The sequence below is a fragment of the Parasteatoda tepidariorum genome, chromosome 9 (genome assembly GCF_982258835.1).
Source record: "Parasteatoda tepidariorum strain Cologne lab strain chromosome 9, Ptep-v5.0, whole genome shotgun sequence".
NCBI lineage: Eukaryota > Metazoa > Arthropoda > Arachnida > Araneae > Theridiidae > Parasteatoda > Parasteatoda tepidariorum.
In genome coordinates this window covers 14,084,015-14,097,763 of record NC_141763.1, presented here as the reverse complement: position 1 = coordinate 14,097,763, position 13,749 = coordinate 14,084,015, and the positions used below count along the sequence as shown (strand labels likewise).

Below are 13,749 nucleotides of genomic sequence, written 5' to 3'. Positions count from 1 at the left end.
ACCAATCTAATGAATACGGTAGTTATAATATTTATTGAAAACTGAAAAATTTATTTGGTTTTCCAGATGTTGGTCTGTTTGTTACTGGTAAGAATTTTCTTTTACTTAAATTGGGAAAATTTACAACAGTTAAAAATTTACTGAAATATTGCTTTTGAGTTTTCATGAAATAAAATATTTTTATAAGAAAATAAGCATTTTTTGGTAACTCTTTGCCTCTTGCAATCATATGATCTGCCTTTTTAAGTAAGTAAAATTTCAAGTTTCTCCATCTCAAATTGTTTTGTCAAAAACCAAGTCAAACTATAAATACATTTACTCCAGTGATAATTATTTTGTTTTTATATCTTATATGTTTGTATTTTTATTTTTTTAAAGTTTGAGGCATATTTCAATATGAGACTGCACAGACATTGGTATCCTGTTGAATTTTATTAAAAAGGAATTTTTTTTTTCACTCTACATACTCTAACATTTTAAACAAAAAAAAATTGCTAATTTGCTTAATGGTTCTATTGAATTACCAAAACAAATTAGCTACTTTGTTAAAATCAAACTGCACTTATTTGCTGTTATTAATTATCATTGTGTTAGCAATTTTCTTTTGATAGCCAGAGGAATAAACTTTTACTATTATAACTTCTTATACATTTAAATTTTAAAACAAATAATGCATTAGTTCGAGCAAATGTACGAAGTAATAATACATTTTAATGCAAAATAAATGAATGGTAATCAAGCTTACTGGCACTGTTGAAAAATAAGTTAGTGTAACTAAGCAATTGAGTATGAGCATTAAAAACTTTAAATCAATCTTCACATTTATTCAACTCATTTATAAATAAAATGGACTTTTGCTTAGACATTTTTTAAGTCTACATGAAGAATTTTTGTGGTTATTAATAATGAGACTGCGACAACCATTCTTTTTGAGAATGGTTTTTTGGCGGTTCGTCCTTTGAAACACGCAGAATGATGACAAGGGCCTATCATATATAATGCATATTTATTTTAGATTCTCCATTATTGTGCTCAATATTTATCAGGGAATAGAGCGTTAGTCTACCATTGAGGTGAACCGGGTTCGAATCCCAGAATGACTGGTCGATACAAATTCGGCATCCGCCTTGCACCTACCACAGTGCTGTTGTAAAATATCCTCAGTGGTAGACGGATCATTGTTTATAGTGGATTTATTGCTATGTTCATGGCCCTACAACTCTCTTCAAAAAGGAAATAAAAATGAAAGAGATTGCAAAACTATTAAAAAAATTTAAACGTTTAAAAAATTATAGAGACAACCCTATGACAAATGTTGAGGGAATCTTATTTAATTAGTAAATAAGTTATAGAGCAAATTATGTTTGATTGCAATCACTATCTCTAATGTTCCAAAAATTTAGACTATAGTGAACCATTTTTTTAGTGGATTTATTGCTATATTCATAGACCATATTGTAAATATATTGCTTGTTGTACTTAAATTAATACTCTTCCATTTTTTTTTAGTGCTGTCAGTGTTGATTGCTCTAGTGATCTACCCAGCTTGCTTTGCTTCTGAAATAGAGAGGAGCAATAGATCTGTCTGGGAGTTTGGATGGGCCTATGGCGTTGCATGGGGGTGTGCTATTTTCCTCTTTGGTGCCATTCTGCTTCTGCTATGCGACAAAGAAACGGAAGAGATATACCACAAAGAAAGGACCATCACACACGAAAATGGAGACGCAAGAGCGTAGGAGCACAGAAAGAGATTACTTGTAAATATAAATTGCATGAAGGGTTGCCAACGTTGCATATTATATGAATCATAGAGTTTATATTCATGTGTGTGTTGCATATTATATATTTATTTTGATTTTGTTCTCAGTTCTGTAAAAAAAATACGTGTATATAAGAGAGATGAAAACTTCTTAGAGGAAAGAGATTATTTACAAATTATAGTATCTCATCACTATTTGTTGTTTATGAATTATTTAAGAAAATCAGCAAAATGATATGATGCATTTTTGAAATTGAGATTTTAATTGTTTTTTAAATCAATTGTATTGAATGTATAGTAACTATGTTTTAAAAATTGGAGATGTTGTTAAGATCAAAAGTGTTTTTTAAATCGAATAGTAAAATAATCAGAAAAAATGAAAGATTCATCTGACCAAGAACTCAACCAGTTGGGAAATAAATTTTTCTAGTTATAAATCTGACACCTTTCCAGATTGATACCTTTGGTTCATTGATAAAATTAAGAAATTTACTGATACAATAAAATTATTTCAATATTGTAAGCAGTTTTATTGTACGTAGTTCATTAAAATCATCTGTGCATAAAATACAAATTTAATTTGTTATAGATATTTCAAAATTGTAAGCTCTTATTAACTTCTTTAAAACATTTTTGTTTTCAATGTTTGCCAAAAAATTAAGACTTTCATTTGAAATTCTGCACTTAGTTTATTAAAAATATAAGTGCAAAATATGAATTCATTAAAATTATTAATTGTTCTTAATATCAGTTTTTGAATTTTTTGTTAAAACAAAAATCTTTGAGGCCACAGAATAGAGAACTGATTATTTTTTATGGAATTCATTAGTGATTTTGATAGGAAATTGCTGTAATATATCTTCATTTATTTTGAAAAGTATGATTATAGTAAATAATTTATTGTTAAGGTAAAAAATTCTTATACATAAAAACTTTTATAAATTTTAGTTACGAGGTGTTATTTACGTATGAATTTGTTTGACTCATATAAAATTATCTAACGAACTAAGTCTCTTTCAGTCAGAAAAAAAAATCCTATTTGAAAATTACCATCACTGTTATTAAGAAAAACTTGGGAAATTTTTTTAAAAAGTGGGTTGGCTTATATAAATTATCTTGGCTTGAAATCTGAAATTTATAGATACATACCAGGGGTCTGTTTAGAAGGAATTTGGGTCCATTAACGGTCCCTTCACAAAATATCTTTTCATAAAAACGGACCCTTCACAAAATGATTTTTCTTTTAATCAGACCCTTCGCAAATCTGTTTATCTTCATTATTGTTTTGTTAATCAAATAAACCCTTCCCAGGGGGGAAAACAACAAAGATGGATGTAAATGAATTAAGTTTTGTCTTCGGCAGATGCTTCGTTCATTATTCGTCCAAAATTAATATTCTGCGTTCAGCAGTATAGGCTAAATACCAAATATTTGTATGTTGCATCTCTAATTTAGAAGCAGCAATTTCTGTTTATTTTTGAAAATTTAATTTTTTTAAAATTTTAATTTTACAGTGTTGTGCATAATCTTGTATCTAATTAAAATTTAAAAACTTCTTGAAAAAGTTTTTTGCAATAACTGTACCCTATTTGCACAAATTCATAAAAGCAGGACACTGGTTGAAAGAATGTGACTTAACGTTTATTTTATATTCACAAATTGTGAGTAATTTTTTCAAAATTTTTCAAAAACAGGACCTTTCACAAAATGTCTCGACAGCCCCGTGCATACTATCTATGCTGGGATTGATGATTAAAACTTTTAAATCTTGAGTTATCTTATTCTGGTCATATTTGAGCATTTTTGGTGCTATATGTTTTATTTACTAAGTTTTAGTTTGTGAACGTTGGCAACCCACTTTCTTCTCTAAGAGAAATCTTGTCGTCCATCCAACAAAGCAGCCATCTCTAAACCTGTTTTAACCTCTTCTTAACCTGAAACTGATCTCTCTCTCACTAATCGTTGCTGCATCCAAGCTTTTTTTAGAGATTACATTGAACTATTGGAATGTTTATTTTTTTTATTGCTTGACTTATTATGTGATTTAAGCATTATCACTGTTATAGCTGATGTCATGAAAAAAAAGTTTTGTTTCAAATCATTTTCATTGTTAATTGTTTGTAATTTTTTGTTAGTTTCTCTTCTTTTATAGTAGTAAAAATAAATGATAAGACTTTTTTCTTATTATATATTTAAAATTTAATGAACCAATGCTGTTATATAAGCAGCATGGCACTTTAACTTATTGGATTAACTATTTTGCGTATGATGGCTAAAATCATTAAAATTTTATTTATGCTTATTGTTGTCATATTTGCAATCAATTTCATTGTAATTAATATTATAATTAATCCTTATAATTACATCTGAAAGTAAACTTGAAGTATTTCGAGACCATTACGGGTTAGTTGTTATTTGATGTGATGTTAAAGAGGGTTAGGTAATTCTTCATGCAACAGAAAAGTCAGTTTTAAAATTTTTTTTCTCCATTGGGACAAAATAAATAAAAATGCTAAAGTTATTATACAGCTTGTGAACCATAAAAATAAATTTTTCCAAAATCATTCAAAATGGCAGCTATATAGCTTTTCTTCTATTAAGTCTGGACTAGTAGCAACTAACATTTTTGAATTGGTATGATAAACATTTATATTATTCTAGCTGTAAAAACATGATACATGTGTATAGTTATGAAGACAAAATTTAAAGGAATTGTGCATTTAAAAAAAAATATCACAATTCCCCAAAAAATATTTCCAGAAAACTTTTAATGATGAAAAACTTGAAATAAATTTAAAAATCCTATTTTTGTGATGATTGCAATTTTAAATTTGAAGTCAATCTGAGAAGAGTTGCTTCAGTTGTGTTAGTTTTCATTCTCAAACTTTTGAGTATATTTAAGGATTAAAATTCCTTGCACCTTTCAAGCAAATAAAGAAAAGAAAGCCCCTTTAAATTTAGATTGATACTTAACAAGTTGAAACTGTGCATGTATTTTATTTAAACAGTATCGTGAGTTACTTTTTGTTATTTCATTTTTAAATGTAAAAATACACTCTGAAACATCTTGGATGCAATTAACAGGCTTGTTGTGCTGCAGCAACAGCATTCTGCTTTTAAAGATACATTTAGATAGATAATAATAAATCATTGTGTTGTCTCTTATCTGTGAATATCGAAAAAGCACTGCAGTTTAAAATGAATGTTTAATTTTCAGATTAACAAACAAGTTATTTGTAATTTTCACTTAAAGCCACATTGAAAAAGGTGGCCTGTGCCTTGTATAAATGTTTTTGCCATGTGTCTCTTGTCCCCACTTATTGGTGTCCATGTTTTTCTTTTCCTTAGAAGGTTGTAAAAGGGAATGCAGTTTGTTCAAAGTAACTTGGTTTTAATGATCCCTGTGTGCAGGAATGCCACCGGCTGTAGACTTTCCATGATTTAAACAAATCTTAGTTTCTGTTGAGACACAATTGTGTGATAGTTAGCACTGAGCTGTCATTTTATTTTTTTAGCTGGCATTGAACAGCTGACTTAAGGGTGCAGAAAATTCTCAGTGAATAGTATTTTCCCATAACTCAAACTGACTGTGGTCAGCAAGCAAGTGGGGGACCACTTTGATCAGCCTGCGTAGGGATCGAGGGTGCGCAGTATCGGTCCTCGTTAAACTGTTCTACCATGAAGTGCTCGACTTCACGCGCAGGTCGTCAGGCTACTTGAGCAGGGGAGCCGTCCCCTCTACAGGGGATTAAAATTGAGATGGCATTTCTTCGGATCATCCTTGGGGAAGTTTACTTGACCGTCGCTGATAGCCCATTGTGCAGCTCTAGTGCAACATAAATAAAGTACCTACCTACTGAAACTTTTATTTTATATCCATCGTTGAACACCCAGTTGAACATCGTTCAACGACCCAGTTTTTGGGTATATGACTACTCCATAGCCTTATAATTTTGAACCAATCCAGAAGACAAAGAAACTCCTTGATCAGTTCCCCCAGAGGTATGATTTGTTCTATCATAACTTTGTAATATTTTTCTCAACCCAGAAATAAAAAATAAAAACTCTTGGATCAAGCATTGAATTAAACTAGCCTTTGAGCAGAACATTTTGATGGCACTAACTCCCATTTTTATTAAATCGAGTGAGGAAATCCACGTAAACTTTCCACGGTTAGCCAGACAGCAAAGACTCCTAATCCATCTATCACTGAGGATATTTTATGTCAGCATTGCAGTCAGTGCGAGTCAAGATTAGTATTTTTTTCACTGAGCTGTCATTGTGAAGTTCTACTCCTGAGGGCAGCTTAAAGCTCTTCGCATTGGTGCATACCAGCGCCTGTCCGGAAGATGGCTTCAAACTAAATTCTATTGTAGTCACTATGAATGGCATAGAAGACGTGATAAAATAATTCCGTATAATTAATTCCTCAAAAGCATGATGAGAAAACTGGTTCAAGTGCCCACAGTATTTATATACAGGGGTTGAAATCAAGAAAATTTAGTCATGGTTCAGAAGGGGGTGCCAGTAACTAAAAGATATTTAAAGTTTGTATATATGTTCAATGTTTGGTTTCTATTACATTATTTTTAAAGAAAAGTTAAAGTGAATTTAAAAGAAAAGTTACAATACGAAGAATGTAACGATTATAGCGAAATGTTGGGACAGTAATACAGACGAAAACATAACATCGAAACAGCATGCCATCCCTTAACATCGATTGTTAACCGAGGGAATCACTGGTAATTATTTAATATGGAATATAAATTCCTTTAATATAATGCTAGGAAAATTCTATGTGAAACTAGAGAAAAATATTTAGTTTAGTACTACTGGTTGGCATCCCTGCTTTTTGCATATTTTTATTTAATTTATCTGAATACATCGATCCTAAAATATTATAATTATTTACCAAATTACATCCTGGTTTCTTTAGTTTTATACAGTCAGTGGTTGGTTAATGTGTATTTTATGTGAATAGTCTTCTCTGTTAGACTTAAGTGCAGTGTTATTTTTTCTTTTGTTAAATTATTTAAATAAATATTATTTTTTTAAATATTCTTCTGAAAAGGAATGTGGGTATTTAATCCATAACTCATGCTGTTTGCTACATTAAAACAACAAAATATGAAATTAAAATATTTTAATTATTTATCAACTAATGAAAGTTTAAATATACTCAGTCATTAAATGAGTTAGAAAAAAAAAATCAAAGTCTAATGAGCCAAATTTTGTTGTGTAAATATGAAATGTTAGTGATTTTTATTTATACTTTATTAATATTAGTAATGTAAGTAATGTGTGCTGAAATAGAAAGCTTTAAACTATATCATAGTGGTGGACAAACTTAATGGATGTGTATAAAAAGTAAAAAATGTTGAACAATATGTATTTCTGGATTTTTTAAAATTTTTATTTATAATGATTTAATTATCAGAATTTTTGGTAAATCACTTATTTGAGAGAGCTTGACTTGGCAAAAAAGTAAAAAATAAATGAGCAATATGTATTTCTAGATTTTTTGCTAAAGTCAGTTATGAGTAGATGTTAATTATGAGAATTTCTGTTAAATAATGTAGTTGCAGTAGAATGATTTCTGTGTCACTGATATAATTTTTTTTTCTTTTAAGTAAAAATGTTTCAACAATATGTTTTACTAGAGTTTTGCTACATTTATGAGTTACTGCATTTATAAGTTTTGCTGCATTTATAATGTTAATTATCAATATTTTTGCTAAAGTTAGTGAGCTCAGTTATGAGTAAATGCTAATTATCCAAATTTTTATTGAATCACAAAATAACATAGTTGCAAAAGTCTGACTTCCATGTCTCTGAAATAACATCACAAAAAAAACTAAAAAAAAGATGCAATTTGGCAACCGGAAATTCCATTTCCTTTTTAATTATTATAAATTTTCTTCCCCTAACTTTGCCTGAAAGATTGCTCATAAATTTTTATGGAAATTTCATATTTCAGACTTTTTATTTTCCTAAAAACACTATTAAAAGGCACTTAGAGTCATTGATTAGGTTGTATCCTTATAAAGTTAATTACACGAATCACAGCTCAGGGTTTGCAGACATCAGAAAAATATTACATATGCAACATTATTTTAAATTGCTGCAAGTTTGAATCATTACTAGTAAATATCTCGAGCAGAAGTTGATATCGTTATTTACCATGTACATTATAGCTATATGAATTTTGTAAATGAAAATGAATTGTGATAATTTGAAAGCAGCAATAAAATTCAATCTGCAGGGTATTTAAAGGAAACAAATATTTTGTTTTTTGACCGCAAAAGACCTTACACACATTATTTGTTTTAAAAAAAAAACATGTGTTATTTTAAGTGATAGAATATATTTTAATGATTATATCTCTTAAACTATTATTACTTAAAATTTGTAAATTTTAAGTGATAATGTAACAGGGTTGCCACTCTACAGGGAGAATGGGAAAAACCTGGAAAATACAGGGAATTTAAACATCTCTTAAAATAACGGGGAAAATGCAGGGAATTTTGAGTTTTTCTTTAGAAATTAGGAAAATAAAGGGAATTTTATTTCTTATTTTCATCTTTTAAAAGATAACTACTCAAAGCCTAATATGGGATATTTCAGCTACATTAAACTATTTCATTTACTACAGCATTATTTAGGTATGTTTAGTTGTTCCTTTTTTCCCTCTTAAGTTTTTCCAGCAACTAAAACTAATATAGCTCAGACATGAGCACAGTAATTGTTGTTTCCTCTTAATATAATGTGTATAGAGAAAACACAGGGAATTTTTTTTCTTCAGATTTGTGTGGCAACCCTGTGTAAATATATTACTTTAATAGATATAATCCTTAAAATATATTCTATGACTTAAAATAATTTAAATTAAAAAAACAAGTTTACTTAAAATTTGTATATTTTAAGTGATGTAATATATTGTAGCCAAATAACTTTTAATGTACATTTTCTAATTATTTTATGTATTAGCTCTTCAATTTCTAACTAAGTAAGATTATAGACAATGCTTTGGAAATACTGTAAATGAGAAAACATATTTATAATAATAATGCATCGGATTCATGAGCTGCCTATCTATAAGTTGTTTTATTTAGATAATATATTTAACTTTAGTTGAATCCATGGAAATCATTTATATGCTGGCTAAATTAAAGGATAAATAAGTTGATGAAAATTTAATTTTCTAAGAATCGTAAAACATTTTTTCATAAAATAAATGTATTATATATATATTATAGTTCGTGACACTTTCTAAACTCCAGCAACTGTCCTTTAGAGTATATATTTTGATTGTTAAAAAACTAAAAATTTAATAATTTTAAAAAAACTTTGTAAATCTGCCAACTTTAAGGTTGGCTGAACTAAGCAATACTTTGTAGTGTTCTACCAATAACAATTATACATAGCAATCATCATAAATTAACGTATTAACTAAAAGTTTAAAATTTGTATGTGTACTGTTTCTGGGAATTATTATTGCTGTTATGCAAAATTTCTCAATAATTACCAATAAAATCCTTTCTAAAGGGGATGATGTGTCTTAATAAAATTTTAAAGCGATTATTTATTGAAAAATGTATTCCTTTTTTTTCTGAATATTTCAAATTCAGTGCAATATTGTTTCTGATTTTTAAAATATTTCTATGATAAACTTTGTGTACAGTAGAATCCTGATAATCTGAGTGATCTCTATAATCTGATCTACTATTCATTCATGATTTTGTTTTGTTTGGGTTTTTAGTGTTCCACTAATAAACTATCGCATTTAATATTGACAAAGTTACTCTAACGCTGCATAATCTGGGCTTATAAAAATTTTCAAAAACTAAGAGATATATAAGATTTTGATAATTTTAAACTTTGTGTAAAAAATGTCGCCAGATTGGCGGTTTCTGTAAAAAAAATTAATAACTTTTAAAATAAAATTGTTTATCTTTTTTTAGGCCCAGATAATACTTTATGGCAAGATTGTATAGATAGTTTAAAATTATAACTTTGCCTCAAGTGTAAAATACTTAAAAAGTGACTTTTTATGAACTTATTTTTTTTTTTTTTTTTTTGGAATAGGGGAACACTGTTGAGATGCAATCTGATCAGACCTAGGCTTTGTTAGATCTTGATTAAACCTATTACAACAATTGAGCTAACAATTCACGTGTTTAGTCGGTTGCAGAAGTTGTGCAACTGACTTAACATGTGAATTGTTTGCTTTTGGTGCTATGGTTTTATTTTTTATTGTAACTATTATTATAATTTTTTTTTTATTGCTTATATTCAACATTTTTTTTCTTTTAAATTATGTCAGATGTAACTTATCTTCTACAAAGATTCTTTGTATGTTAAAAAAAAAAAAAAAATCTTCTGAATTTTTAGGATTTAGTGGGGGTGATGGTCTCGATTAACTCACATTACTGGGATTCTACTATTTAAAAAAAAATTATTCATTTTGTCTGTAAAATTTATGCATAATATAAATATTTTACATTTATTTATAACTTTTTATTAATTGTATTGTTAACATAGCTGTCAACTTTTATGTATTTTGCTGAATTTTAGTATCAGTAGTAAAAATTTATTCTTTAATATTTGGTTCTGAATTCAGTAGATTTGATCTTAAATGACTTGCAATACAATTCAAATGCGTGAGGGGCAGACCTCGTTTTAGTGCAGCAGTGCTTTTAAATTTTTTGTATTATTTGATTTTGTTTATGATATTTGATTTTTAAAAATTTTCTTTTGCTACAACTAAGAAAATTATTCTGCAAAAAGCATAAGTGTTGGCAGCAGCTATAATAATAATGTGAAGACATAATTTAACGATTGATCTAAGACTTTGTATTCATGTGGCATGTGTTGACTTCTATGTGTTAATCGTTTGAATCCCATTCGGGCAACACGAGTAAAAACGAATATTTAACCAAATACTAATAGTAATATCTTTGGCAAAAGAGCCAGAAATAATCCCTCCATTTAGAAAATCCCTATAATATATATACATATATTTATTTTTCAAATTATATGTGCTGTACATACGTGTGTGTAATTGTATATAGATGCTATTAAAAAATCTGAATAAAATCACATCGACAGTAATTTTTTTGCAAGTCGAAAATTCACTTCTTTGTGTCGTAGAAAGTCTTTGGGAGAAAAAAAAATTTTTTTTCCAATGTTATAGCATTTTTACGTGTTCCTAGATTCCCTGTGAATGTTTTATGCAATTCATACGTTTTCTCTTTATTGGAAATGTTTATTAAAAGTTGTACTGTTTTAATAATGTAACATGTGTTACCCACAAATTCAATCCATGCACCAATTTATAGTGTCTAATATTTAAATTAAATCCACTGAAATTTTAATGGCTTCTTGTTTGAAAAAAAAATGATATTTGTATCATTTACCTTAATTGCCTTTTTTTTATTATAGAATAACATGCATGTTTTTAAAACAAACTCATTTTCTCTGCAAAATATTTTATAAAGTGGTAAGGAATTAAACACCTAATTTTGAAATCACTTAAAATCCACTCTATAAGATTAGTGATATTTTATATTCAAATAAAATAAAATTTTCTAAACCTAAAGTCAAATATTAATTAATTAATTTTTTTTCGAATTGAAACAAGTTGGAAACTTCTTACCTTTAGGAACATCGTGAGATATTAATGAGACCTAAATTAATATTTGAACAATAAGTTTTAAATTTTTTTTGAAAAATTTTGAAGTGATGGAATCATAATTTATGGATTTTCTTGACTTTAGAATGAAGTATCAGCGACTAGTTTATGTTGAATTTATTATTATTAATTTCTTTTGGTGATATATTGCTGAACTCATCAATTAAATTAAATGATACATTTTCAAATGTAAGAAATAAATATAAAGAAATAAGTATATAAGAGAAATCGGCTAATATAATTTTGAAATATCATAAAGTCTAATCTAATTTTTACTTTCAATATTTTTAATAAATCTAAATTTTTTCTTTTTTATGATTTTGTTTAAAGAGGTTTTAGTTGTCAGAATAGCTTGTGTTTAAATTACAGCCAAAAGTAATAGTAACAAAATTTACACTTTCATTTATACATACAATAATGTAAAATAAACAATCCTTTAGACATTTATTTTTCAATTCTATTTGTGCAAAAATTTCCTACTTTGTATAAAATGTTTAAGTTATTAAGTGTATGTACTTCACATATTAGTATCAGTTTTTTTTTCCGTTAGGAATAAAATTATTTATTAATGAAGTTGTTTACCTCCCTTTTTGAAAGAAAGCTGAAAAAAATGTCTTATTAATTGCTGTGTTTGATTTTAAGCATTTCTTGCAATTTTCTTCAATAAAACTATTGTGAATAAAATTTATTCTGTATAAAACAGTGATTTCTTTTACTTTGCATTGATTAGTACACCTTTTTAATAACTAAAAAAATGCCTTTTTTTAGAAAAATAAATAAACCTGAACAAGAAAGATTTGTGTATTATTTTTAAAGCACCTTTCATTTTCAATTCCTTTGTTGAATATAAAAAGTGCTATAAAATCAATTTATTTAACATTGAAATGGACCCCATTGTAGACTGTTAGTTGAAAATCAAGTTAAATTTAGGACTACTTTTTAGTAAACATTAGTGGTATAAATAATAATTTTTTGATTGTATTATATAAGAATTAAATTTAATTAATTTTTTTTGCAAGATGTTTTTTTTTTTTTTTTTAATTGTAACTAGCTGTTTGTACAGGTTTCTATTAGTCGGATCGTTCAAGCTAGGACCATGCTCGTTTTTCCAATCTTCTGCAGAATTTTTAATTTAGATTGAACAGTGTGTGTGTCTATGTATGTTTAATGATTGATATGTGTATAACTAATTAATTTTAGCGATTTTTGTAGATAATGAAAAATATTAGACGAAGAAAAAAAACTTCTAAGCGTGCTAATTGTAATGTGCTAAAATATTACTACTTTCATTTCTAAACATCGAAACTATGATTGGAATTTTACTAAAAAAATTTGCCACAGCAATTTTTTTAACTAGTATCCGGAAATATAATACGTGGTCCAATATAAATACTATGGGTCAGTATTAAGGTGTTAAAATCGGGCCATGTGTTAAAATAGACTATTGACTACGAATTTCCTCATTTTAACGCTATTCAACACACTATTATATATATATACATACATAAACTTGATTGTCATATTGTGTACCCCCTAATAAGCCTATAATTATTTCCCCTGGTAGGGTACACTGGTGCCCGGTAATAAAATACGTGGTCCAATATAAATATTAAGGTAAGATATCGGGCTACGTGTTGAATCAGAATATTGACTTCGAATTTCCTCATTTCAAAGCTAATAAACACACTATTATATATATATATATACATAAACTTGTTTGTCATCTTGTGTAACCCCTAATAAGCCTATAATTTCCTCTCGTAGGGTACACTAGTATCCGACAATATAATACGTGGTCCAATATAATTATTATGGGCTAATATTAAGATACGATATCGGGCCATGTGCTAAAATAGACTAATGACTTCGAATTTCCTCATTCAAACGCTATTCAACGCACTATTATACTCATACATACATAGTAAACTATAGAGCCACATTGTGTACCCCCTAACAAGCATAAATATTTCCTCAGGTTGGGTATACTAGTACCCAGTAATATAATACGTGGTCCAATATAAATATTATGGGTCAACATTAAGGTAAGATATCGGGCTATGTGTTGAAACAGAATATGGACTTCGAATTTCCTCATTTTAACTCTATTCAACACACTATTTTATATATATACATATTAAACTTAATTGTCATATTGTGTTCCCCCTATTAAGCCTATAATTATTTCCTCTCTTAGGGTACACTAGTATCCGACAATACAATACGTGGTCCAATATAATTATTATGGACTAATATTAAGATACGATATCAGGCCATGTGCTAAAATAGACTAATGACTTCG

The 13,749-nt window shown here is 28.0% G+C and overlaps 1 protein-coding gene across 4 annotated transcripts in view; it reads left to right on the top strand.

Moving 5' to 3' along the window:
• The window catches only part of LOC107439361 (transmembrane protein 47), a 60,511-nt gene extending 55,447 nt beyond the window's left edge, over positions 1-5,064 (top strand). For 3 of the 4 annotated variants that reach the window (XM_043054704.3, XM_087150914.1, XM_087150915.1), the window contains one exon: positions 1,510-4,270. In XM_043054704.3, coding sequence (XP_042910638.1) covers positions 1,510-1,736 — 227 coding nt within the window. In that variant the 3' untranslated portion in view covers positions 1,737-4,270. Of the gene's footprint in view, positions 1-1,509 lie in introns of all 4 variants that reach the window. The other variant, XM_043054703.3, reaches the window with a different exon arrangement.
• The last annotated feature ends 8,685 nt before the right edge of the window (positions 5,065-13,749 follow it).